This window comes from Notamacropus eugenii, chromosome 2 (genome assembly GCF_028372415.1).
Source record: "Notamacropus eugenii isolate mMacEug1 chromosome 2, mMacEug1.pri_v2, whole genome shotgun sequence".
NCBI classification, from domain to species: Eukaryota; Metazoa; Chordata; class Mammalia; order Diprotodontia; family Macropodidae; genus Notamacropus; species Notamacropus eugenii.
The window spans coordinates 222,932,629-222,960,351 of record NC_092873.1 but is presented as its reverse complement, the minus strand read 5'-3'; the positions used below and the strand labels follow the sequence as shown (position 1 = coordinate 222,960,351).

The window sequence follows — 27,723 nt, the reverse complement described above, 5'->3', positions numbered from 1 at the left end:
GAAAAATGCATTTATTAAGCCTTTGCAATGTGTCTAGTCACACTGGAATTGTGATTTGCCTAATCTTCTATTAGGAAATGTCATCATGTCATCAGGAGTCTCCACAGGTTATCACGGTCTTTTCCAATTGATATCCTTTAAATTTCTGTCACCTTCCTTCCCTTATCTCCTTTCCCCTAGCAAACCAGAATTCTTAGTGTCTCCTCTGTTTAATATCTCGGAGTCCATTCAAGCCACAATGTAAATTTCCCACTGCCATTTGAACCTGAAATCAATATTTCCTTTTGTTGATAATGGGGCATTTGCTAGACCTAGCAGAGTGCCAGACACTGTCAGCTGAATGGGATCAGATGGGCTCCTCTTCAGCTCTGTGATAGCTGGTGATCTTCATTTTCAGTGTTTTCTGTAAGGAAGATAAGTGGTCTTCTATCCTTCTCTACTTCTGCCAGGCAGAAGTTTTATCTTAATGACCTTTTGCTACGTATGGACATAAGGAAAGGTCATTTTTCTCAGTTCCCTTATTTCTGTGCATGAAACAAAACTCTCCTTTTTCTGCCAACTCTTTTTCCATGGAAAGAAAAGAAGTTTCTTCCTGTCTTCTCACTGCATCTAGAGGACAAACAGCCACTCATGGTTTAAGTGTCTCCCATGGGTATGACCAACAAGCGAGATTGTTATTTCTCTTAGCTTATATAGGAAGGAGATAATCTCTTCCTTTTTTATATATCGCTTCCCCTCCCACTGGGCATACATTTGGTTGGAAGCCAGCTAGAGAAGCTGACAGAAGGTCTTCTGGGCAGGTTTGTGCACAGCCTTCTGCCAACCTGCACATTTCTTAGCAGAATTTGCTTCTCAGGGTAAGGGACAAGAAGGAAGGCATTTTTCCCATTTGTCTACAACATTTGCAAATTTTCTTAATTTGTATCAATGGCTAAAAGCCTCGCCTTGATGTGAAGATCTGGGTTTGAGCTTTTAAGGCATCTGGGTGGTGCAATGGATAGAGTACTGGGGCTATGGTCAGAAAAGCCTAAGTTCAAATCCAGCCTCAAATATTTACTGGCTGTGTGATCCTGGGCAAGTCACTTAACCTTGCTTGCCTCAGTTTCTTCATCTATAAAATGGGGATGATAATAACAGGTTGTTGCAAGGATCAAATTAGATTAATAATTGTGAAGTGCACTTAGCACCATGCCTGGCACATAGTAAGGGCTGTATAAATATTAGCTACTATTGTTGTTACTGTTATATTTGTAAAGCACTTAGCCAGCCTTAAAATTCTGCATAAGTTCTAACTATTATGTCCTTGGTGCCTGCCCACTGGCAATTACCAGACTTCTGTGTGCCCCATGCATCTCTCCTTCTTTGAGTTGTTCGTCTCTATCAGGCTCTTGTTCATACCAAAAGTTTCCTTACTCTAATGAAATCATAAGCCTAGGCAAAACAAAAGCATGCCCATTGAGGTATTCTGGTTTACTGGCTTTTTTATTCAATGGAGTAAGCTAGGAATACACATTCCTATTTACTCCCAGACATGGTTCAATCAGTGGAAGGAAAACTGAGCCCTGAGGAGCCTCCATGAACCTCCTGGACCACTGCCACCATTGACACAACTACTACTGTTATTACCAACAATACTGCTAGTAATAATAAAAATAACATTACTGCTACTAGCCACACCACCACCACCACCACTAGTAATTAATAATAGTAATCGTGACACTAATATAACAGCTAGCATTTATATAGTGCCTGCCGTGTGCCAGACCCTGTGCTAAGGCTCTGGTCCTCTTCCTCCCCTAAGAGAGTACATCTTGAGAAAGCAAATACACAAATAGATTCCTTTCTCTCTTCCTAGCTTTCATTGCATTGTGTAATCCCAGAAAGATCTGATACCCACCTTATTTGCTAACACATTATTTTCCATGTCCTGCCTTCTATTCCTTCTTTCACCATCTGCTTTTTACCCTCACTTCTCCTTTGTTGGTTCACTCCTTTGCCTTTTGTCATTTTTGGTTGTTAATTTTCCAGTTTCCCTCTGTCCTTTTCAGCCAGGACCACTTCTTTTTTATTCTGTTTTTGCTCACACGGTAAAGATTTGAGGAATAATGTAAAAAGACAGAAGCAGACAAAAGCAGGAGCCAGTTACCTGTGGTGATTGGCATGTTTCTCTCTAGCCTATCTTGCTAAAAGTCCTTCATTTATGATTGTTATCCTTACATACAGATTGAGTAGGTTTCTACACCTAATAGAAATATGTTTTTGTTATTTTGGGCTCCGGAGGAGTACTAAATGGCAGTCCCTTGTTCAGAGCTTGCATATTCTTCAGTCACTGCCTGTCCACTTATGTAGTGGAGTAGGGAGGGGGAAGGAGGCATTCTCTTAACAACAGTGGTAAACTGAAATGATGTGGGGTTTTTTTTGATACCTTCCTTTTCTGTATGACATACATTTCTAAATATGATTGTCCACCTTTCCCCCTCCATCTAGTGAACCTTCCCATATATACATACATATATACTTACACACATATTCAAAAATATATATCTACATGTACCTAGGTATATATATTTATATATGTGCATGTGTGTGAACATAGGAAGGTTCACTGGATGGGAGAACAATCATATTTAGAAATGAATGTCATATGAAAAAAGGAGTGTGTGTGTGTGTACACATGTACATTTAAAAGTATAAGGGGGCCCAGTTGTCAAAGTAAAGCCTCCTGGATTACGTATCATCAACCAAATCGTCCAAGTAGGTTGGCAGCAGACAGAAACATCCTGTACTTGCTTTGAAACACAAGGCAGAACCCTCCATTCTACTTTCCCCGAAGCAGGCTCTTCCCACACCCATGTGTAGGGCAGAGTATGCTCCACATGATAGTAGGGGCAGTTTGCTGGAGAATACGTGAGGAGTCTAGAAAGCATTGTAAGTCTTGGGGTCACAAAGTGGACAACGTTAGGAGCCTGAGTAGAATCATTCAACATTCTTCAGGCACTGACTGTGTGTCAGCCTAAACATTTGGGGATATGAAAAGAGATAGAAGACAGCCCTTGTTCTCAAGAAGTTTACAGTGACTGGGGGCAGGGTATATGTGTGGGTGTGTGTATTTTCACATTGATAGAATGCGTTTATTGGTTGGTCTGAGGGAGTCTCTAAGGTATCTTCAGACATCTCTAGCATGCCACAGTCACTGTTTGATATTTACAGAAAGATCTGTAATTTCTATAGCCAACCTAGATAGCTCTATACTCTCTCCAGGTAAATTCCTTGCTCTTAACTTAAGCTACCAAAAATGAGGCCTCTTTTAAAACCATTGTCCTCCTTGGTCTCAATTCATTTACTATTCTCTCTGTCTCCGTTGAGAAAAGCTTGCTTGTTTTCTCTGTATTGTATGCCACTGTCCTCAACCAGACAGGATCACATTGTCCAGCTTTGTTCCCTTTTGTTTCATCTTATTCCAGGTATATTTTCCAATATTAATAGGCTAGAGGCTGGCATGTATTGGCCAAGAGACAATTTCTAGATCATGAGAATTGTTTCCAGGTAATTCCTTTTAGGTACTGAGAACCCAAAGGCAAATAATCTGAAATCCCAGGTTGCCACGCTTAGAGGAGCACAAATCATCACATTCTCTCCTATGAGTGACTCACTTCTTGAAACATTCCTACAAATACATATTTTGAACACGGTGCTCCCAATTGCCCTGCTAACTGGGGCAGAATTATGTATTATATGTTCAATAAGTAGAATGGCAAATTGCATTTTGATTTTCTTTGTTGATAAAGTTCCCATTTGAAAACGTTTTTTGATCTCTCCTTTTTCCAGATTTGTTTTTCAGAATTTTCTATTGATGCAAAATTTTTCTGTAGAGGTTTTTAAGTACAGATTGTGCTGACAGAGTATCGGTTACTTTGAGAGTCCCTAAAGATCGTAGATAGGAAGAAGATTCATGATAACATTTGGTTAAATGAAAGTCAAAGGGGGCCTCTGGGGCAGAAATCAGTTACATAGGCTTCTAGACTTATGAATGGATTGAATTATCTTTACACAATGTTTTTCTCCAATTCACGTTTCTCTTCTATTAAAATATAACTGTTCTTTGGAAGTGTATATATCAATAAGCATAAGCTGGTGTGACAGTGTCAAAAATATGTTTATATGTATGTATATGTGGGTGGGTGTATGTATGTCTATATACATATGTAAGTGTGTGTTTATGTATGTTTATATATGTTATGTACCAGTCACTATTTGAGTATTAGCTTCTACAGATCTTGTCTTGAAAGTGACATTCTTTCTGACTTCCATTTTCTCTCATTAATGCTATTTTGCAACTCAAGTTTTGAAAGAAAGTTCTTTTAAAAGTGATGCTAAGATATTGAATGATACCTACACTAAACCTTCTCTTTTTTCCTTTTAGTATGACTATGAATATGATGAAAATGGTGACAGAGTCATTTTAGGGAAGGGCACTTACGGTATCGTTTATGCTGGACGTGACCTGAGTAATCAAGTCAGGATTGCCATTAAAGAAATCCCCGAGCGCGATAGCAGGTACAGTAATTGTGGTTCGTCAGGTCTGTTTTCTAAAGAATCTGAGACTTTGAGTCAAAAGTAAAAAAAAATAACTGGGCCATCTGATTAACAAAGGTCTCTCAGAAAAGTTTACTGTTTAAGTTGGCTGCCTTGGATGGTGCCATATCTACCCAAATATAACCCACCAGTTTTTATCCTTCCCTTAAACTGTCTTGTATATCCTATGTGACTGAGTGTGTGGTGTGTGTGTGTGTGTGTGTGTGTGTGTGTGTGTGTGTGTGTAGGATACACGTATGTGTATTATATAGAAATTGAAAAGACGCCTATAAAAGTAACCGACTATGAAAAGCTCTTTATTTGAGTTGAAAATAAAAATTCTTTCACATTGAATATACTTTATGAAATAATTTTGTAAAATTATTTTTCATTATATCTATCTACCTTTCTATGTGTTTATGAGGTGGTGAGGTACCGCAGTAGATAGAGTGTTGGGCCTGAAGTCAGGAAGAGTCATCTTATTAAGTTCAAACCTGTCCTCAGACAGGCACTAGCTGTGTGACCCTGGGCAAGTCCCTTAACCCTGTTTGCCTTAGTACCTCATCTGTCAAATGAGCTGGAGAAGGCAATGGTAAACCGCTCCACCGTCTTCGCCAAGAAAACCCCAAATGGAGTCATGAAGAGTTGGACACACCTGGAATGACTGAACACCAACAAAATACACATTTACATTTTTCCTCATTGAGAGATCTTATTTTAGAAGTGTAGCTTCTGTTTGGGTTAGTAGGCTATAGCTGCCATATTGTAATTATTTATACTTTTTTATTGTTTATGGTGGTGTTTGTTTCACATTTTCCACTTCCTTTAAATATAAAATAACATTTTATATTTATATACATATATATATCAATATATGTATATATATATATGTTATATATGTATATAAAACATTTATTCTTGGTAAAGTAAAACATTATTAGTATGTGCTTATTGTTAATAATTAAATAAGAAGTGATTCTATCAAGAAAGGCAGCATAGTTTAGCATATAGACAGATAGCCTCATGGTCAGGAAATCAAGGTTCAAGTCCCACTTGTGGTACTCACTGTGTAGACAAACCATGGATCCCCAGGCAACTCTCTCTCACTACAATTTGCACAGCGGTCTCTAATCTGCAGTGGTAGTTTCCTCATTCCTAGTTCCCTATACCATAGAAATCAGAAGTCTAGACCAAAAATGTATATACGTTTGTCATCATATTTATTAAGCATTCTCATAGGCTAAACATATATAATATGTTTTGGGGAAACCAGGGGGAAAGATGTGCAAAACTCTTGAAATATAGTATCACTATATTTCTCATGACAGTGGCTAATAATTAGAAGATAATACTTAAAAGCAATCAGTACTGCCCAAACTTCACAATAATCTGGAGAGATATTTCATAAATCACCCGTGCTACCCAAGACTATGTTACTCCCTGGTGGTATGTGCACATACACACATTTGCACAGAGTATGTTGACAAAACAGTACCTTATCCCAATCACAAATATACGTAGGTATATAGATGTAATATCCAGTAGAACATGCTGAAAAGGAATTATATGCAAACTTTCACTATTAAAACTAAGAGCTTGAAGAATTAGTGCATGAAACTTCTTATACTTTATTATATTTTCTATACTATACTGTACTATACTTATACGAGATTATAGAGAAACTTACTATCATGTTAGCATGCTATATAATACAGAAATGTATGTGTAGTGTAAAGGGGTTTGGTGTGCTGTTAAAAAAGGGAGTTATAATTGCTAAGAAGTATAATGCTTGATTATGAATGAGGCACCAATTAGACAATCACTGGGTAGTTGGGTAGCATTATCTATGCTGAAAGATAATGTCTTTGCCAAAATGGCTGAGGAAAATAGTTTCCATCTGAGTTCTCTTCCAATACTGAAGAGGCCTTGCGAATGATTTTTCTCTGGCCTCCATTGTATACACATAGATTAGGTGTAGGCACAATGTAAGTGTAGGCACCTAGTTGATTTCCCTATAATCCTCAGTACATTCCTTAAGCACACATCGTTGGGATAGATACTTAGGCAAGGCTATTTTGAGTGTTACCTTCTCTCAATAAAAACCATTACAAAAGGTCTACTCATTTAGTATGTAGGCAGTGCATTGTTGACATTTAATAAGTACTCAACCAATATTCATTATTATTATAATTATGTATAATAATTATGCAACAAATGATTGTATTATCATTGATTAAACTGAATTCCAAAACCAAATGGAAATTGCTCTTCTGGATTACAGTTTGGCTTTATCTGGAGCACTGATTCCCTCAGCTAATTGCTAGTTGATTACGTTCATTTTTCTCATATCTCTGGACAAGGACGAACTCTGACTTTGTCTTTTGTTCAGTGGCTAGTGTATTTTAAAGTCAATAGAATGTTCAAACTGAAATGAAATTTGGAAATCTAAACCCCTAATTTTCATATGAAAATGAGGTAAGGAAAGATGAAGTGTTGCAGGAATGGGACATGCAAGATTTCTTAAGTCACAATCAGTTGTCTTTCTTCTGTGCCATGTTACCTCTTTTGGAGAGAGGGGGCCCTCAATAAAGTATAAGATCATTTATTCTTAACATTCTTTGTATTTATAATCATTCCATTTCCTTGCCTTAAATGATTTAAAATAATCTGTGCCCACGACATAATAAAGTTAAATATCCATCATGATGCTCATCAGCATGAAGAGTGATGGTCAGTTGATTCTTATAAATACAGAATGATTAAAAGAGAGGATTCCTGATTTGCAGAATGTTTTGAGTATTTCTTAGAAATTTCTATGAGAGCAGAAATATGACTCTTTTCTGACTTTTAACTTATAAACTTATAATGCTCTTATATAGTGAGTAGGAGCTCTGTCTTTTTATCATTTAGAGAACTTGAAATTTAATTAATATGTTGGATGGGGGCTGTAGGTGATATAGTGAATAAGATACACTGACCCAGGAGTCAGAAGAACCTGAGTTCCAATTAATCCTCAGACACTTACTAGCTGTGTGACCCTGGTCAAGTCACTTAACCCTGTTTGCCTCAGAAATAGAAAGGAAGAAAGAATGGAAGGAAGGAAGGAAGGAAGGAAGGAAGGAAGGAAGGAAGGAAGGAAGGAAGGAAGGAAGGAAGGAAGGAAGGAAGGAAGGAAGAAAAAAGGAAGGAATTAATATATTGGAAGTGTCTTGTGTACTTGCTCCATCCATGCTTTTGCTCCATTTCCTCCTCATCTCTGTAGACTGGACACCATACTTGCCACTGAGATATCTCTGAGGGATATTAAGAGTGGCAGTGAAATAACCTCAGTTAAGTGTTTCCATGGAGAGAAGCCCTGTATAAATACAAATATAAAATAGCATTCTCATTCAACATTTATGGCATTTAGTCTTAAATGTAGCATGACAGTTGAGGGTTATTACTTGGGTTATTAATGGTAATGGTTTATCATGCTCTTGCCCTCTCCTGTCCTTGATATAGGAATATAATGGGAGGATTAAAGTAGCATTCAACATTTCCAGCTGCATATTACTGACTTAAGAGATAATTATAGAAAAATGTAAAAAATTGTGTGAAGACATACCCAGAAGAGGTAGCTGGGGGTACAATGGATAGAGCCTATGCCTGAACACAAGAAGAAGTGAGTTTAAATTGATCCTCAGACACCAGTCACTTAACCTCTGCCTCGGTTTTGCCATCTTTAAAATGGGAATGATAATAACATCTCTCTCTCCTACTTGTTGTGAGGATAAAATGGCATAATATTTTAAAGTATTTTGCAAACTTTAAAGTGCTAAATAAATGCTAGCTATTATTATCATTATCATTACTACAAAATAGCTGATGAGTTGAAGTTCCAAAGTGGAGTTAATAGTTGCTTTCAGGCCAGTACTATTAACATTTACGAAACAAGTTATTTTAATCAAGCGCACATTTGGGTTATAATAGTCTACTAGCAGCTTTGGCTTTGTAGCCAAACCAGTAAATCAAGAAGGAAACTTAGGAGGACATGTGACTGTACAGTGAGAACAATGTTATTCCCTGACCAATTAGTTGGTATTTGTGGTTAGCCTTTTAGAGAAACTTGCTGTTTACGATTTCTGATAGATCTATCACTCAGTAATCCCACAAAAATGAAATGCAGATGTATTTCTGGACAGTCGTCCATTTTCTACATGTTGGCCTGCAAAGTAACCATGAGGCCTTTTAAAATAGTGAATTCCAAAGATGATTAGGGTAAAGGGAAAGAACCTATATGTTCTAAAATGTTTATAGCAGCTTTCTTTGTGGTGTCAAAGAACTGGAAATTGTTGGGATGCCTGACAACTGGAGAATGGCTAAACAAGTTGTGGTATATCATTGTGATGCAGTGCTACTGTGCTATAAGAAATGAAGGGTTCAGTGATCTTGGAAAACATGAATAGAGTTACATAAAATAATGGAGAGCGAAATGAGCGGAACTGAGAGAACGTTGTATGCAGCAACCACAGTATTGTTTTAAGAACGACTTTGAGCAAATAAGTCATATTGACTGTTATAAATACCCAAATTAAGTATAAAAGAAAGATGCTCTCTGCATCCAGAGAAAGACTTGATAAATAGAAGTGTGTATGGAATAATTTTACAAACACACACATTTATTCATTCATTCATTCATTTATACATTTGTTTGTTTCGTTTATTTATTTATTTGTGTGATGGTAGCCATCTCTAGGACAGGGGAAGGGGTAGGGAAGAAAAAGAACAAAAAGAAATTTAAATGATAATTTTGTTGCATATTTGAAAGGAGTAGCAAATTGTGCATAGTCAATTAGCAGTTTCTTGTGCAGTCATCTTTTTTTATTGTACTATGTTATAGAAATACTTGTTTTATTCCATAAATTAAAAATAATTTTTTAAAAAAATAGTGAATTCCCATTTAAATACCCTTTCACATCTTTTAATAGTCACAGTACAGCAAGAGGAAAAGATGATTCCTCAGGCTTTTAGACTTACCACTGTTCCTGATGTCTGAGATACTCTTCTGCCTTTCTCCCTCCCTCTTCAGTAGTACAGTGGATTATATACTGTAACTACACAGCAATCAATATAAAAGAGTCTCTCTGAGAGCTTGTCGGTCCTCCCTGCGAGGCAGCCACTGTAGTGGAGGAATAGGGGGTGTGTGTCTGTGCATGCATGTCGAATATGTCAAGCATGTGTATACACACATCTGTACTGTTTTGTGATTTATATGGGAACCATATTGACCAAATCCTTAAAGAAATGTAGACGTCTTTTTTATTTGTTTGTTTTGGGACTTAGAGCCCATGAATTTTTATTAAAGGCATGGCACAAATCAAAACTTGCTCCCGTCAACAGTTTTCTGGGACTTGAAATGTCAATGCCAACAAAATTACTTCAGTATTCCTCCTAAATCCTCATGAAAGGGACGTAATGGCCTTGTTTGGGCATATTGGGAGGTGGATCTATGGTTTGTAGATTTAGTTAGCATTCAGAATCCATAGACTACTACAGGCACTCTCTATGTCTGTGTTGAATTTCTTTGTATTTTGATTACTTCCAGATATTCCCAGCCTTTACATGAGGAAATAGCATTACATAAGCACCTGAAACACAAAAATATTGTCCAGTATCTGGGCTCATTCAGTGAAAACGGCTTCATTAAAATTTTCATGGAACAGGTTCCAGGAGGTAAGAACTTTTTTTCCCTATCTTTATTTTATGGCCTTGAAGGAGAATAGTAATAAAGTTTTTAGAACCGTGTGATCATTTCAGAAAAATTATGGACTGATTTTACAGTTAGACAAGAGGTTTGAAGGGGGAAATGAAAAATTAAACTGATTAAATGGCATAAATAAGTTTGAACTTTTTATTTGATTATAAATCATTTTAAATGTGATTGATATCACAAATTAAGGGGTTTTTAAAAATCCTGCGGAAAAAAACAACTGCTTTTCTTCTCTGCCCTTTCTTTCCACTGTACTATCTAAAACCCGTTTCAATTTTAAAAACTCTGTTATTAATAACTGTCATCAGAGATACTTTCATCTCAAATTATCACTTATCTTTTCACTCATATCTGTTGTTAACCTTGCTTTTAGAAACTACTGGGTCTTCTTTAGTTGGAAAGGAATTCAGACAAAAGGACCCTATGAAAAGTGCACAGTGAACAAGGGTACCAACAAATATGAAGGATCACCAGAACTCGTAGTAATAGAGGGATATATTCTCCCTCTCCCACTCCTCACCCCAGAGGCAAGACTGACTTTATGAGGATTGTATGAAGAAAACTTGGCCTTTTTGAGTGGACAAAATGGCTGACTTCAATGAGAGTATCAAACCCATCTTTCACAAATGCCTGCATTTCCACATCCTCTTACCCTAAAATTACAGTGCAGTGGAAAGAACACTGGATTTAGAGTCAAGAGAACCAAGGTTCTAGTCCAGCTCAGACACTACCTATGTGACCATGGGCATGTGATAGCCTTCCCCTCGCCCTACCCCCCAAGAGTTTCATTTTCCTCATTTTGGCCTAGCTACCTTCTATCATGTAGGCCATGCCTCCTCCCCTGCCTCCCTGAGGTATTGATCCAGGAGACGGAATCAGCATACACCTTGCACCTTAGACCTTCCCTCAATACATGTTCCTGGGAAACCTCTCTTTTGAAATATTCTCCATTCATCAGTATCACTTGGGTCCTTATCTTTATTCCTGTAATCTATTAGGCTCCAGATCAGTCTCTCTTTTCCAAAGGAACTAGTACCTGGCTTATAATGTTCCTCTCTACTTCTGCCCTCTCACTTGGGATCTTCATGTTGATGTTCCCTTAAGCATCTTGCTTTCCCAGGTAATCAGCTTCATTAACTCCCTTGCTCTTCATCTTCATCCCACCTAATTTACCAAAATAGGATATTGAAGAGACAGTAGGAGGAAGTGTTGAGAAAGAGGAGAAGGCCCAAGATAGTCTTGGAGAAGATATATATGTATGAAAGGTAGATGGATGATGATTGAGTGAAGGAGCAGTCAAAGGTAGAAGAAGAACCAGAAGAAAGACATTTGGGGAAACCAAGAAAAAAGAGCATTCAGGAAGAGGAGATGGTCACCTAGACAACCCATTGGTATCTCAAAAATGGAACTTATCTTTCCCTCAAAGCTCTTCCTTCCTCTGAATATCTGTATTTCTATTAGGGTATCACCATTCAACTAGGTAACTGGGTTCACAATCATCACTTCCATCATCCCTGTATGTCTTTTTAAGTTGTTGTTGTTGTTCAGTCGTTTCAGTCATGCCCGGCTCTTTTTGAACCCATTTGGAATTTTCTTGGTAAAGATACTGCAGTGGTTTGTCATTTTCCTCTCCACTGTGTTCCTATTTTACAGATGAGGAACCAAAGCAAATAGGGGTTAAGTGATTTGCCCAGGTTCACACAGTTAGTGAGTGACTGAGGCCAGGCTTAAACTCAGGAAGATGAGTCTTCCTGATTCCATGTCTGTCTGTCTGCATGTTCACCAAGGCTCTGTCCTGTTTTTACTCTACCTACCCATCTATTAATGATGACATCTGTTAACTAGATAACTTCGCTAAGTAACCACATTCCTCCTTAAATCTCACCATCATCTGTAGCTGTGTTTTGTCTGTAATCTTTTACTCCAAATTTCCCCAGTCTGATGATAATCTGTTGTCCTTCCATTTCTCCCTTTGCCCCATTCATTCCAAACCTATTCTTGGTCACCATTATGACCCCCAATTCCTCCATTCCTCCCTGTTTCCTACTCTGGCCTCATCTCTTTCCCTTCCTAATCTTGACCCTATGATTAACCTTTTTAATTATACCCTATTCTCTACCCTTGAATGCATTGCCCCCTTGTTCTCCTGCTATTTGTGCCATGCAGTCTTCCTACTCTGTCTTGTTCCAACTTCTTGGCTGTTGCATATGTGAAGCCCTTCAATCATGGTGACTGCGTTCACTACAAATTGAAGTATCCCACATCAGCTGGGCTATCACTGCTGCACTACTTCTTTATATTTTTCCTTGTGCTATCACATTCCTCACAATAATTCTTAACCCTTCTAAGTCCCATCTCTCAAGAGATGCCCCTGATTCCTGTTTCACTAAGAGGATCAAACCCATCTTCCATGAATGCCTGCATCACCCTAAAATTACAGTGCAGTGGAAAGAACACTGGATTTAGAGTCAAGAGAACCAAGGTTCTAGTCCAGCCCAGACACTACCTATATGACCATGGACATGTGATAGCCTTCCTCTCGCCCTACCCCCCCAAGAGTTTCATTTTCCTCATCCGTAAAATGAAGGAGTTGGACCAGAGGGCCCTTCATATTTTCTGCCCCCCTCCTCTACTCCTTTGCTTCAGTCTCTGATGAAGAGGTAGCCCTTCTCACCCAGGCCAGACTTTCTACTTGGACACCACTGTTCCTTGTTAACTCTGGGAGGTTGACTTTCAGAATAGTTTCCCCATTTTCACCTATATTTTGTCTAGACTTATTAGCTACTTTCCTACTGCCTACAAACATGCCTAGATCTTCCCTAATTTGAAAACCTTCAGATGACCCTGTCATCCCCTCATGTCCTTGCCCTATATCTTCCTTCTTTTCATTGCCAAGCTCCTAGAACAATTGGTCTACTCTTGTTTTCATTTCCTCTCCCCTTAACCACTACCCACCCCACCATAGACACACACAGACATTACAACCTGCCTTCTGACCTCACCACCCAATGAAACCGTTCTCTAAAAGATTACCAGCAGTGGCTTAACTTCTAAATCCTATGGTCTTTTTTCAAGTCTTCAGCTTCCTTGATCCCTCTACAGTTTTGGCCATCACTAACTATCTCTTCTTCCTGAATTCTTTCCTCCCTTTGTTTTCTTCATACCTTTCTTCTGATTCTGCTTCTCTATTTTGACAGCTCCTTCACTTGATCATCATACATCTACTTTTCATCCATATGTGTGTCCGTCAAGACTATCCTGGGCCTGCTTCTCTTCTTTCTCTACACCATGTCCTTATATCTTTCTTATATCTGGGTTCAGTTAACATCTCTCTGCATGTATGTGTTGTCTACTATATGTGTTGTGTTCCCTAATTAGAATGTGAGCTCCATGAGAGAAGGTGCCACCTCAGTTTACTATTTGTATCCCCAGTGCTTGGCACATAGTAAGTGTTTACTAAATGTTTTTTTCATTCATTCACTAATTCGTTCTGCAGATGACTCAGAAATCTAGCTATTTAACACTAATGTCTCTCTTGAATTCTACCACTATATAACCAATTGCCTACTAGCCATCATCACCCAGATGGCCCACTGGCATTTCAAAAGTGAAACTTACTGTCTTTCACCCAAAACCCTTCCCTCCTCTAACTATCTTTATTTCTGTGGAGGATACCACTATTCACTCAAGCAACTAGTTTCATATCCCCCACTCCCATATATCTTTCTATGTCCACTAAGGCTCTATGCTTTGCGTTCCTCTTTTTTACTCATCTGTTAGTTGCCATAGGTACAATGATCACCTTTATGATTACTCCCAGATCTATATATTTAACCCTATCTAGCTTCTCTCCTGAACTCCAGTCCTACGTCACTAACTGCCTATTGAACATTTCCAACTTGGTATCCCTATAGGCACCTCAAACTTAATATATCTGAAACATCTCATCTGTCTCCACCAAGCTACTGCCCTTCTGACTTTCCTGTATGTGTGAGAGCACCACCATCCTTCTAGACAACCAGATTTACAACTTCAGAATCATATTGGACTCTTGACTTCCTCTTGCTTCCCATACCCAATCAATTTTCTTGCTACAACCTCTCTTGCATATATATCCCTTTGTCTCCATTTGTATTATACAATCATCCTACTCCAAGCCCTCACCATATCTTTTCTGTATGATTGTATTCACCTCTTTATTAATCTCTCTGTCTCCAGTTTCTTCCAGCTCCAATTTGCCCTTTACATGGCTACAAAATTAATATTCCTAAAGTAAAGATCTGAAAATGTCACAGCCCTCCTCTTTACCCACTATCTCCCACTTTTCCTCTACCTCCTCCCCCACCAAGATGCAGATAACATAATACCTAATGCTGTGGAAGATTTAATGACTGTGGAGTCAGACAAAACTAGAATAAAATCCCAGCTTTAGAGCCATGATCCTAGTAGAAGATGAGTTCCATGAGAGCAAGGACCATGTCATTACTTTTTAATTGTAGCACAGTGATACATGCACAACAAGCACTTACCCTCTGTTGAACTGAATGATATGTTTATTGAGCTTTGAAAGCAACTTATTAAGCATTTTTTTTCCCGTGAACTTTTTTCCCCATCACACTCCAGGAAGCCTTTCTGCTCTTCTTCGGTCAAAATGGGGTCCCTTAAAAGATAATGAGCAAACTATTGGCTTTTATACAAAGCAAATTCTTGAAGGATTAAAATATCTCCATGACAATCAGATTGTACATCGGGATATAAAGGTAAAATTCTGCTGTTTTTCTTTTCCACAAGCTGTTTGGATAACTCTTTTATGGTTAAAAAAGGACTTTGTGATCCTTTTCTGTGGTCAACCTTAAACGATAAAGTTGAATAAATAAAATTTCAAATAATTTATATTTATATTATTTATCACCTATTATATAATTTATGCCATAAACATATAATAAAACATAGAATAATTCAATATCTGTAGTTTCAAGAATGCTACCCTACACAACTAGAGTATATTTTCTTCAGGAGTTTCCAAGTCCAAACATTTGTCACTCTATAGTCAACCTGGAGGTATTTCCCTGAACTTCACTGAGTAACCTAGTCCTTAGATAACCCAAATATGACCTTATTGTCAAGCATTTCCCACTGGGTCAGAAGTACTGTAGCTTATGTTTCAAAGGCATAGATGAGAAATCAGAGCCATCTTCATACCCCAGGGAGACATTAGAAGAGAACGTTAGTGAAAGAATGTCTTTTTTCTTATCCAGCTACATATTTTTTGTGATTGTTTATTCTCTCTCCCTCTCACTGCGTCCTCTCCTGAACAGTTTTTAAAATCCTCATAACCAATATATATAGTCCAGGAAAACAAATTCTAGCATTGCTCACATCCAGAAATGTCTGACTCATTCTGCATTTTAAGTCCATCACTTCTCCGGCAGAAGATAGACGAGCGGTTTATTTCATCTTCAGTGCTCTGGATTGGTGGTTTATCATGGCACTGCTCAGACTGCTCTGATCAGAAGTCTTAAAAGTATGAAGGATCGTCTTAGATGTGACAGTAAATTCAAAATAAGAGAAGAGAAAACCCTTTTCTCCCTCAGATGGTAGCCAGAGAAAGAGAGGAAGTTCAGCACGAAAAAAAAAATATGACAGCAAAAATAAGTATGCTAATATGAATGTGTATATACATACACACACATATATAAAAATATATGTATATGATCAGATCGATTTACTATCAGATCTAATATATGGCATTTTTATACCACTTTACGGTTTGTGTACCTCTTTACATACCTTATATCATTTGGTTCTCGTAATAATCCGATGAAGTAGGTACTGTAAGTATTCTTATCCACATTTCATAGGGAAAGAAATTCAGGCATTGAGGGGTTAAGTCATTTGTCCATAATCAACCAACTGGTATGTGTTGGAGGCAGGATTTTGTTCTGTATCTTCCTAACTACAAGTCTGGTATTCTACCCACTACTCTCTTTTGCCTCTAAACATTTTTAAAAAGTACAAATGTCTGACTACTTCTGTATTACCAAACTAAGTTCCCATTTTTTACAGCACTTAACTATAGTATTATATGGAAGCCTTTCATATATAACTTAATATTGAATTTAAATCCTCTGTTCTGTAGGGTGACAATGTGTTGATCAACACATATAGCGGTGTTCTAAAGATCTCTGATTTCGGCACATCAAAGAGGCTTGCTGGCATAAATCCATGTACTGAAACTTTCACTGGTATGTTGTTTTGTTTTGTTTTGTTTTAGAGTGAAAGATTGATGATAAGCATACTACAGCTTTCATAAAATGTGTCCGTGAACCTATAAAACAGTTTAATTTTTATGTACCTAAAAAGAAAAATATCTCCTTTTTCAGATCATAGATATTAACACATATTTACCTCAATGTTTTGCATTTGGCAACTTCTAAAATGGATTTGTAAAATGACTATTTAAGAAGAATTTGCCACTTCTATAGAAAGAAGCCCTCCAAAAAATAAAATTAGGAGCTGGTATTGTGAAAAGAGCAATCAGATAGCTAAAACCAAAAAACAAACACAAACTCTTTAACCCTGCATCACTACATTTTATTAGGAATAAAGAGCTTTTAAACAAAACTGAAATCCCTTTCAAGAGTCAGAAGGGCGTCTCTTTCCTGACCTTCATCATCAGCCAAGTCTCTGGAGGACTGGAAGTCCTGAACAACTGGGCTAAATTTTAAATTTTGATTATTTTGATTTAAAAAAGAAAAAAGACCAAACTGTCAGTATCAAAAATAAAAAGGGTGAATGCACTACCAATGAAGATGAAATTAAAGCAATTATTAGAAGCTATTTTGCCCCATTTCATACCAGCAAAATGGATCACCTAAGGAAATAGCCAAATATTTACAAAAATATCAATTGCCCAGTTTAACAGAAGAGGAAGTAGAATAATTGTATAAGCCTGTCTTAGAAAAAGAAACTGAACAAGCCATCATTGGACTCCCTAAGAAAAAAGAAGCCCTCTCCCTATTCTCTGTTCCAATGACTTAGCCCTCTGCTCCTGAGGTCAAAACCTGTAGTCATCTTTGCCACTCTCATTTTTTTTTCAGGAAATCCTTTGATCTCTCCATCCACCTATAACCACTTTTAAAGCTACCAAAAGGTTCTTTTCCTTAACCCTGCCCTCTGTTAAACTTCTTACTCATGCATTAATCACTTCCCATTTTTATTATTACAGTTGCTTTTTTCATAGTTTTGTTTACTCCCTGTGGCTCTCGTTCTCTATCCCACCACACAAATAACTCTGTCTGCCTTAATTCAAAAAAGAGGAAATGACTCACAAATACAAAAAGAGATAGGGGAGGAGGGTACTGGGCTGGGTACAGGAGGGGAGCTTTCCTGAGATGAGGCAATGCAGGGAAAGGAGCCATCTCTAACTTAGTCATAGAAGGTAGGAGGGAAGACAAAGCCTCCAAAAGCAGAATGAACAGGTAAAAAAAAAAAAATGAGGGGAATTTGTGGTCTGTAATCAATTATGAATGGGATTTGGAAATAGAAAAACACCATGGGCTAATGGATTATCTTTCATGTTAAAAGTCAACTTAGCTAACATAGGCTAACTTACACTTACATGCAGAATTCAACATAGATTTATTTGGAGCTAACCATATAGCAGATACAGCTAGTTACTAAGGATATTAAGATTAAACCTGCCCTCAAGGAACTTAGAGTCTATATAAAGCACAATGGTCAAATGGTGTTGTTTTTTTTTTTCTTTTATGGACAGGCACCTTTAAAACAGTTTAATTTTTATGTACCAAAAAAGAAAAATCTTATTTTTCAGGTCATAAATGTTAACACATATTTACCTCAACACTTTAGAAATATACTATTTCATTGGTTCATACCAATGCACTACTTCTATGGTTGCAAATAGTAACTCCTCTTTGCCAAAGTAGGGTTCTTGTGAGTTGTTCTGACCAAAAAGAAAGACTATCAGCATGTGATGGCCATCGAGAATGAGCCTTTCTTAATTTTGTTAAGTTGACCCTTAGAGAACAGGCATGCAATTGCTTTACCAGAACTATACTCAAGTACAACTGCTGGACAAATGAGAGCTTGTTCTCTTCTGCGTAGTTTTTGAGACCACTTGAGTTACCCTCCATGCTCCTGCTAAGGGTTAGCGCTTGAGTGACATGTGTACAGCAATAAAACCTTATACTCCCCTCATGATATGAATTTAGACAGATTCATAAAAAATTCATATCCTTCCTGATGATTAGTTAGATGGCTGACATTTCCTTCTTAGTTATATAATGTTTACACTTAATGCAGACATAACAAAAATCCATTAATAAAATGCAAACAAAATAGTTGGGTGTTTTTTTTTCCGTAAAAGTGCACTTTTAAAATTGAGTCCAGTGTTTCAGGACTTCCAGTCCTCCAGGGAGTTGGTTGATGATGAAGATCAAGAGAGAGACATACTTTTGGCGCTTGAAAGGGATTTCAGGTTTTTTAAAGGCACTTTATTCCTAATAAAATGTAGTGATGGAGGGCTAAAGAGTTTCTGTTTGTTTTTCTTTTCTAAAACCATGTTCTCCCAGGTTTTATGAACAAAACAAAAACACTAACAAATTTTTCTGCCCTCTGTTACTGCATTCTATTAGAATATATATACGTATATGTGTGGAGATTATGTATGAAATGAGAAACATAAATCAAAACCTGAAAGTAATATTAAATATAGTAATTAGCAGAAATTAACATTTATGTTATATAACAGAATATTAATATAATGGAATATATAGTATTATTTTATTTGATATTTATTATACAATATTATTTTAATTGATATTACTATAACATATGTACATATATATAATATTGGGTAGCTAGACGGCACAGTGGATAGAGTGCCAAGCTGAGAATATTCATCTTTGTGAGTTAAAATCTGTCTTCAGACTAGCTGTGTGACCCTGGACAAGACATTTAACCCTCTTTGCCTCAGTCCCTCATCTGTAAAATAAACTAGAGAAGGAAGCAGCAAACCACTTCAGTATCTTTGCCAAGAAAACCTCAATTGCAGTCATGAAGAGTCAGGCATGACTGAAAAATGATCCAACAACCAAAATAATACTTTCAGGTTTTTATTCATGCTTTTCATGCCATCCTCCAAATCAGAGTGGGTCTGTATCCCAGGGTGGGGAGAAGGAGAAAGTTTCATACATAACATGGGTCTGTTTAATTGCAATAATTTAAGTTTAAAAGTTTGCGATTTCCTCCTTCTTTATCTCAACACACTCATACCTTGGCATCAAGCATTTTAAATCTTGCCAACACTCATAAAACTTGTGGAACAAAACCCTCCCTTGAGCACACTTCTTACCAGCAAATCTGAGACTGTGATTTTTTTTAAAAAACATTTCAGAACACCTATAAAGAGAGAAGCCGTTACCAAGGTATAGCACAGATCACCTGCTAGATGCAGAAGATTACCAAGAGGAATAATTTAATACAGTTAGCTTGATGGGGAGAAGGTGATCAGAAGTTGAATTCACAAAAATTAGAGTTTCATACATATTAGGTGCCTAAGAAACCATAGGGTTTAGAGCTGCAAGCATCCTTTGTCCTACCCCTTCCCATTATAGAAGAGGAAAGCTAGTTCCCAAAAAGAGAGAGAACTAATCCAACACAGAAGAGGTAATAAGTAACAGAGCTAGGTGAGATTCAAACCTATGTTTCTGAATCCATATCCAGCACTTTCCAATGCAACAGTGGTTGTTTTGAATGAATGATAAGAAGCAGAAGGATGGTCTGAAAAATCTAGAAAAAAAAGAGCAGAGTTTTAAATGGGCCAGAGTTTTTATATAGCGTTGTCAAAGTTAGAGAGACACTCACTGTACCAGGCTGACAGTAACATTCTGAACCCTAGAAAAGAATACAATGGTACGATCACAAATTTTTAGGCTCTACCAAAGCTTAAATGAAATATCTGGTAACATTACCTCTCTTTGTTCCAAGAAAACCTCTGATAACTAATTCCGTTGCCCATGTATCAATGGAATGACTTTTTGCTGGTTTTAAATGACTGTTGGCATCTGGTTTCTAAATCAGTGTCTTGTGGGTACAGTTGACATAAATCTTGTTTCCTAGAGTCTGATCAATCATTCTTGAGTAAATGTGAATTTCTGAAAATGTAAAGATGAGGTCCAGAATTCAGGATGTTAGTAATGACACAGAGGCCTAACTTGCCATCAGACAACTGGCCTCTATTTTTCTCTCCCTGTTAAATTCAACAGGGAATGGCAGACCATTTTAGTTCTGATAACATGACTATCAGAGGAGGATAGTGGAATATTATGAACAGAATCCTATTACAAGAAAGCAAGAAGTTGTAGAGAGTAAAAACAAATTTACCGGAAGTTGCATGAGGGATCCAGTTAAGTCAGATCATTCTGAGTGTTTTGTATATATTGATTTCCCTGTTGTAGGCACAAATAGTCCACATGAACATTTGGAATGGAGATGTCTCTAAATTTGTACATCTTCCATTTCTTTTGAGCTACCACATTTCTGCTTTTCTCAAAGAGCACAGTGCCTTCTTTGATGCAGGAATGCCAAGGTGGGCAATTCTGTCACTTCCAGGATCATATGTAATATCTTCTGTTTCATGTTCAAAATCCTGCATAGCTTACTCCCCACTCCCCAATGTTCTTATACCTTACTCCCCACCCCCACCTCCATGTATTCTGCAATCCAGAGACACTGGCCTCCTTGATGTCCCTCAGACAAAACATGCCATCTCTTGCTTGGCATTTTCACTGACTATCCCCCAGGTCTAAAGTACTCTCTCTCCTTATCTTTTCCTCCTGTCTTTCCTAACTTCTTTCAAGTCCCAGGAAGCCTTTCCCAGTCCCCTTTAATTCCTGAGCATTTCTTCTCTTGATTGTCTCCAACAAATCTTGTCTGTGTCTTGTTTGTACATTTTTACGTATTGTCTGTGCACTCCTTGAAAGCAAAAACTGTTTTTACCTTTCGTTGCATCCCTAGTGCTTAGCCCAGTGTCTGGCACCTAATAGGCACTTAGTAAACGTTTGCTGACTAGCAAATTCAATAATTGTTCAACATTAATACAGTTTAAAATCAGCTCATTCATTCTGTCTTGAATCCATTAAGAATGAAAGGAAGAGGGTGAACATCAACCTCTGGTACCCTGTAGCGCCATCTGGTTGAATACAGAGACCTAGATAATTCATAAGGGCTGTCACTTGGGTCCTTTTCTTTAGTTGGAAATGAAGGAAAAGATTAATTTTTCCTGTGTACTATTAAATTTTTGTGACTCATTGGGGAAAGTCCCTAGTGTGGGTCAAAGATCATGCAAGTTCTTTCCTTAGGTTTTTGATTATTTAAATTGAGAAAAGACAAGTTCAGTGCTTAAGTATTAATTGATAGTCCCCTGAAAATGGGTTTTTGAGGATAAGATTGTTAATTGACATTTGTTGTAGTAAATGAGCTTTGATTATTCTATGAAGCTGATAGCTTTATTAGTAGTTAGTTCATGGATCCTTAAGGTGTAAACTTAATTCCTTGCAGAAGTTTTTTGGTTTTTTTTTTTTTTGCACTAATGGGTAATAGTACAATGTGATTCATAAAAAGATATTGGTGATAGGTGTTCATATTGTGAAAAGTCTTTCACTTTGGTCAAGGATCATCATGTATTGAAATAGCTTGTGTAGCAAAAGGCTCAGAATTTGAAATTAATTGAGCATGGCATCTTAGAAGTCTTTGCCCATAGTAGATTATCTGAGTAGACCTTTAAGAAGCATGACACTTGCAGAAAGAGGAAAGAAATAAAAAGTTCTACTCATTATTGTGCTTCTGACAAATTGCTGGACTTTGGGAAAAATCACAATGTATTGGTGCTCCACCTGGCACTATCTGGAAAAGGGGAGAGCATGGCATTGTCACCAAATAACGGTCATCATCCATTTTTATTCCCTTGATAAATAGATTTAAAAAAAGAAATAGTACTATTTATTGTAAGGCCCTTTTTCTCCATTGTGGAAGGTGGAGACTAGCAGAGATGAAAATTAAAACTCAAAGCACATTTTACAAATTATTTCATCACTGTAGAAATAAACTCATTAGAAATCAATAGAAAATATATTTGAACTATTTCCAGGTACTCTTCAATATATGGCACCAGAAATAATAGATAAAGGACCAAGAGGATATGGAAAAGCAGCAGACATATGGTCTTTGGGTTGTACAATCATTGAAATGGCCACAGGAAAACCACCATTTTATGAACTGGGAGAACCTCAAGCAGCTATGTTCAAGGTCAGATTTTTCTTTGGTGCCTTATTTCATGTAATGTCCTATTTAAACTGTCATATGCATAAAAATTCATGGTCAAATATTATATGCATGTATGTATATGTGTATTATATAGATCTATGTCAGAAATATGGAAGGTTTTGGAATTTATATGTTAGTACTAGTCATACTAGTTATATATATATATTTTAAGATCTCATTGGATGAGATATATATATATATATATATATACACATATATATATATATATATATATATATACACATATATATATATATATATATATATATATATATATGGTAGCTAGACGGCACAGTGGATAGAGTGCCAAGCCGAGAATATTCATCTTTGTGAGTTAAAATCCATCCTCAGACTAGCTGGGTAACCCTGGACAAGTTATTTAACCCTCTTTGCCTCAGTCCCTCATCTGTATGACATATTAATACATATTTGGAAAAGGATGTTTTTATAGGTCACTCACTAGTGTGTGTAGTATGAGAGTTAGTGTTAATATGGATAAATCTAATCTACAGAAAACAAAAAAAAAGTTCATTTAAATTACGATTTCATTTGCCACATTTGCCCGAACTGTTACCATGGTTGCTGCCAAATAATTAAGTTGTATTATTTAGATTTCTTCTGTTCTCTCTACTATTCCTTCTATTCTGATAGAGGCTCTAATGACCATTGTAGTCAATAATCATAAGTAACATGTATGTTGAATTTTAAAATTTGCAAAGTTCATATCCCTCATAACACCCACTTAGGAGGTGTAATCTTTAGGATTCACAGCTTCAGACAGATTAGGTAACTTGCCCAGGGTTATAGTGCTAGTGAATGTTAGACCCAGGATTCAAACCCAGGTGACTTAGTTCCCAATTCAACACTTTTTCCTCTCTACCTACAAAATTTTCTTGATAATCAGATAGTTCACTTAATCGGGAGTAAGCAGCATTTTCTCTTAGTCAGAAGTAAAATCTAGAGAGAGCATTTTGATCATTCAGTCCATATTTTGGAGAAAAGATATGTTCCATTTTTGTCTGTGACCCAGTAAACAGATTGTGTGTGTGTATGTGTGTGTGTGTGTGTGTGTGTGTGTGTGTGTGTGTGTGTGTAATACAAGTCTTGAAACTGATTCTTTTTGCTAGTATCAGTACATGTGTCCACTGAAGCATTCTAGAGATAGTGTGATTTTTTAGAAAGCCTACTACTCTTGGAGTCAGCAGAGTTAACTCTCTTTTTGGAGCTGGAAGACTTGAGCTTGAATCCTAGCTGTCACATTGGAAAATGACTTCAATTTTGTGAACCTTAGTCATATTATCTGGAAAATGGGTATAATCATAATTTTATTACCTGCTTCACTGGGTTTCTGAAAAAAAATGTACGTTATAAATCTGAAAGCACATACAAGTTTTGACTGTTATTACAAAATCTTAGTTTTTTTATTCTGAAATAGGATTAAATATATATACATATACACACTTAACATCCTTTCTAGCAAAGCAGTTTGAATAACACATTGACACAAGGGAAGTGAGTTCAGCTCTTCAAAGAGAACCTGTAAAATATCGTTGAAAGCTAAGCCTAAAGAACTTATTAGTCTACAAAAATATTGCACTAACCATCTCCTTGGGAAATTTTCAGGTATAAAATAAAACCAATATTTTATCCTACTTGCCTGGCTTGTCATTTATTTTCACCAACAGTCACAAGGCAGAGTTTTTTTAAGTAATAGGATTATAATAATATTATTATATAACATAATTATATATTATAATATATAATTTTACAATATGGTTATAATATAATACAAGAAACTTCAATTCATGTTCTCTTATCTCTACTTCAACATCCTGCCTGACAAAGAAAGCCCAAGTAGCCACTCTTGGAACGTAAAGCAAGAGCTCATCACTGCAGTTTTTGGTGTTTATCCTTCATTTTCAAAGAGGACCATGACATCAGGAATGTGATGCCGTGATTTGCAAGTGAATTGGATTTAAGTGAGGGAGGTCTGTACAGAGTGCAAAACAGTGGACCCACAAAATTTCCTTCATCTCTCCCCGCCATGAAAGAAGAAGCCTGATTAGCCTAGTTTTAACAAAAATCACCACCCCTACTTGGATCTTTGGAAATTAATATGCCAAGGGAGGAGCTTTTCCTGTGTTCTTCAACCTGCCAAATAAAATAAATCGGGGGGAAATTCCATAGCCATAAAGTTCCACCGCGTCTTCTATATTATTCTTCTTTAAAGGTAGATTTGGATGGGGGTAGGAGGGACAGGAAGGGTACATGGCAGCAGGTGCTCAGACCTGTGATTTCATTAGTATGGGAGAACTCCCAGGATGGAAACTTTTTTCACTGTTATAAATCTAAAACTCTTCTATAGTCTTAAGAGCATTATCAGGGACACTGAGCTATGAAATGACTTATCCGTGGTCACATATAGACTATATGAGTCAGAAGCAGGACTTGAACCCAGGGTTTCTCATCTCCATGGCTAATACTTGATCTACCATATCAGTAATTCTTAACCATTTTTTGTGCTATGGTGACAGTCTGATGAAGCCTATAGACCCCTCCACAGAATAATATTTTTAAATACATAAGATAAATACATGGGATTACAAAGGAATAAAATTATATTTAAATAAGTATGTCATTTTTCTCATCCAAGTACACAGACCCCAGGTTTTTTAAGAATAACCCTGCATTGTTATTCTGTCTCACAGAAATGGGATTTTAATAGTTGTTATGTTGTTTTTTCCACTAGGAAATTTATCCCATTTGGGAAATTTTTCATGTGTATTTTTCCACATGTCATATGACTTCTACCTCTGGCATGTAATTAATGGGGCATAATCTGATCTAATGGTGACTTTTCATAATCTTTGAATTTTTCCAACCATAGAGGGTAGCATATCTTGTGGAAATTTATATTCATATTCATAGACAGTGGGAGTTAGAAAAGATCTTAGAGATGCTTTAGTAAAATACTCCCATTCACCTCCTCCTTTTAACTTTTACTTACTCCTTCCAGTTATTTCCCAGTATGCACCACATCTGACTTCCTCACCATTGCATCCCTCTTCTTTTTGTCAGTCAAGAGGATCTAAATGTTTTCTCCCCTTTTCTCTTGGGGCCGTGATTAGTCATTTCAACTCATCTGAATTTATCAGCATTTTAGAGTTTTTATTTAAGTTATCATAATCCCAGTATCCACATTTTGTGGATGAAAGAAATAGAGGCCCAGAAAGGAACGAGGATGTGTGCAAATCAAATTCATAGTATATCTAAGACTGGAATCCAGTTTTTCAGCCTAACACATCTATATTTGTCCAGATAACACCATCCTGCTTCCCTGTGACAGCCAAGATATACATATACATATATATATATTTATACACACACATACACGGAATACACACATATATGTATGTGTGTACATGTGTATGTATATATGATGTATGTATATATGTGTGTGCGTGTATATAAATGTGTCTGTTATAAATATATTTGTATGTTATTTATGAATATATATAAACCTTTATATGCATATATGAAACTTTTGTTGCAGTCTCTCTCTATATATACACATACACACATACACACATAGATGCATACAACTTTATATACATATACACACATATGTATGAACACATACATATGCATATTTACATGTGTGTGTATATATAAACACACACCTTTGTTGCAATACCTCTGCTTTGGGAAGATTAGGAAGTCTTCCTATCTCTTCATAAATTATTTATTCTCTGTACAATATGCCATTAACTAATTATAATGATAGGCTATAAAGGAGTTAGCCGGTATTTCATTTTAATGTCTCCTGCTGTTGACAGCAAAATTTGTTGACAAACAATTTTTATTGTATTATCTGTTTTATAAACTCTATGCTGTATTTGATTCTCCTAATCTTGGCATCCCAGTTTATAATTTTTTAATAGCAGTGAGTGGAAAACATGTAATTAATTTGTAATTCAAATAGGACTATGTTAGAAATTGTGTGTCCTGAATCAAAAGTATGAAAATAGCAATAATTAAAAAGAACAAAGCTTATCATAGAATTAATATGAAATTTCAAGTTAGAATAAAATAGAGTCATATTTCTCTTTTTAAAATATTTTAATTAAATTAAACCAATTGAAAATACAATATCAATACTTGATCAATATTAACAGATTCTTCTGTCTTAACTGTTTCATTTGTGAGAGTCTTGCTACAATCTAGGGGTGTTCACAATAAATTCTGGTAGACGGAACACTGACTTATGACTGAAATGTCTGGGTCTGTTACCAACTTCACTAATTGTCCTGTGAATCTTTGGTCAGGTAAAAGTAGGATGTTCTTTAGGTAGGGGATTTAATGAATAAGATATATGCATAAGAGGTAAGAAGATGTCATCCTCCTTAGGGGTAAAACTTATGGTTTTATTTTCTGTTTTTTTTAGGTAGGGATGTTCAAGATACACCCAGAGATCCCTGAGTCTATGTCAGCAGAGGCCAAGGCTTTCATATTGCACTGTTTTGAACCAGATCCTGACAAAAGGGCCTGTGCCAGTGATTTGCTCGTTGATGAATTCTTAAAAGTTTCCAGCAAAAAGAAGAAGTCACAACCTAAACTTTCAGGTATGTATCTGCATTGAAATAAGAATGAGTCAGCAGGCACAATGGTAAACACCTGTAATTCCAGATATCTGGGAGGCTGTGACTGATAGATCCCTTAAGACAAGGAGTTCTGAGCTATCATAAACAGAACTAATTGGATAGCTGCACTGTTTGGCATTAACACGCTAAGGTTGCCTAAGGAAGGATGAACAGGCCTATATCAGAACAAAACAGGTCAAAGTTCCTGTTCTGAGCAAAGTAGGACCTTTAAAAAAAAATAAAGGAAAAAAGATATAGAGATGAATCAAAGTCACCAAGCCCTAGCTGAATAAAGTGTCAGGTAAATTATAAATTTAGGTGGCACAGTGGATGGAGTGCTCAACCTGAGGTCAGGAAGTCATCTTTCTGAGTTCAAATCTGGCTTCAGACACTTACTAGCTGTGTGACCCT

At 36.7% G+C, this 27,723-nt stretch overlaps 1 protein-coding gene across 1 annotated transcript in view; it reads left to right on the top strand.

Annotated features, from left to right (window-relative positions):
• MAP3K5 (mitogen-activated protein kinase kinase kinase 5) overlaps positions 1–27,723 on the top strand; it is a 452,961-nt gene that overhangs the window by 208,440 nt on the left and 216,798 nt on the right. The window contains exons 15-20 of the mRNA XM_072637677.1: positions 4,424–4,557; positions 10,160–10,287; positions 14,948–15,084; positions 16,464–16,569; positions 22,497–22,654; positions 27,117–27,294. Of these exons, the coding sequence (XP_072493778.1) occupies positions 4,424–4,557; positions 10,160–10,287; positions 14,948–15,084; positions 16,464–16,569; positions 22,497–22,654; positions 27,117–27,294 (841 nt within the window). The remainder of the gene's footprint in view (positions 1–4,423; positions 4,558–10,159; positions 10,288–14,947; positions 15,085–16,463; positions 16,570–22,496; positions 22,655–27,116; positions 27,295–27,723) is intronic.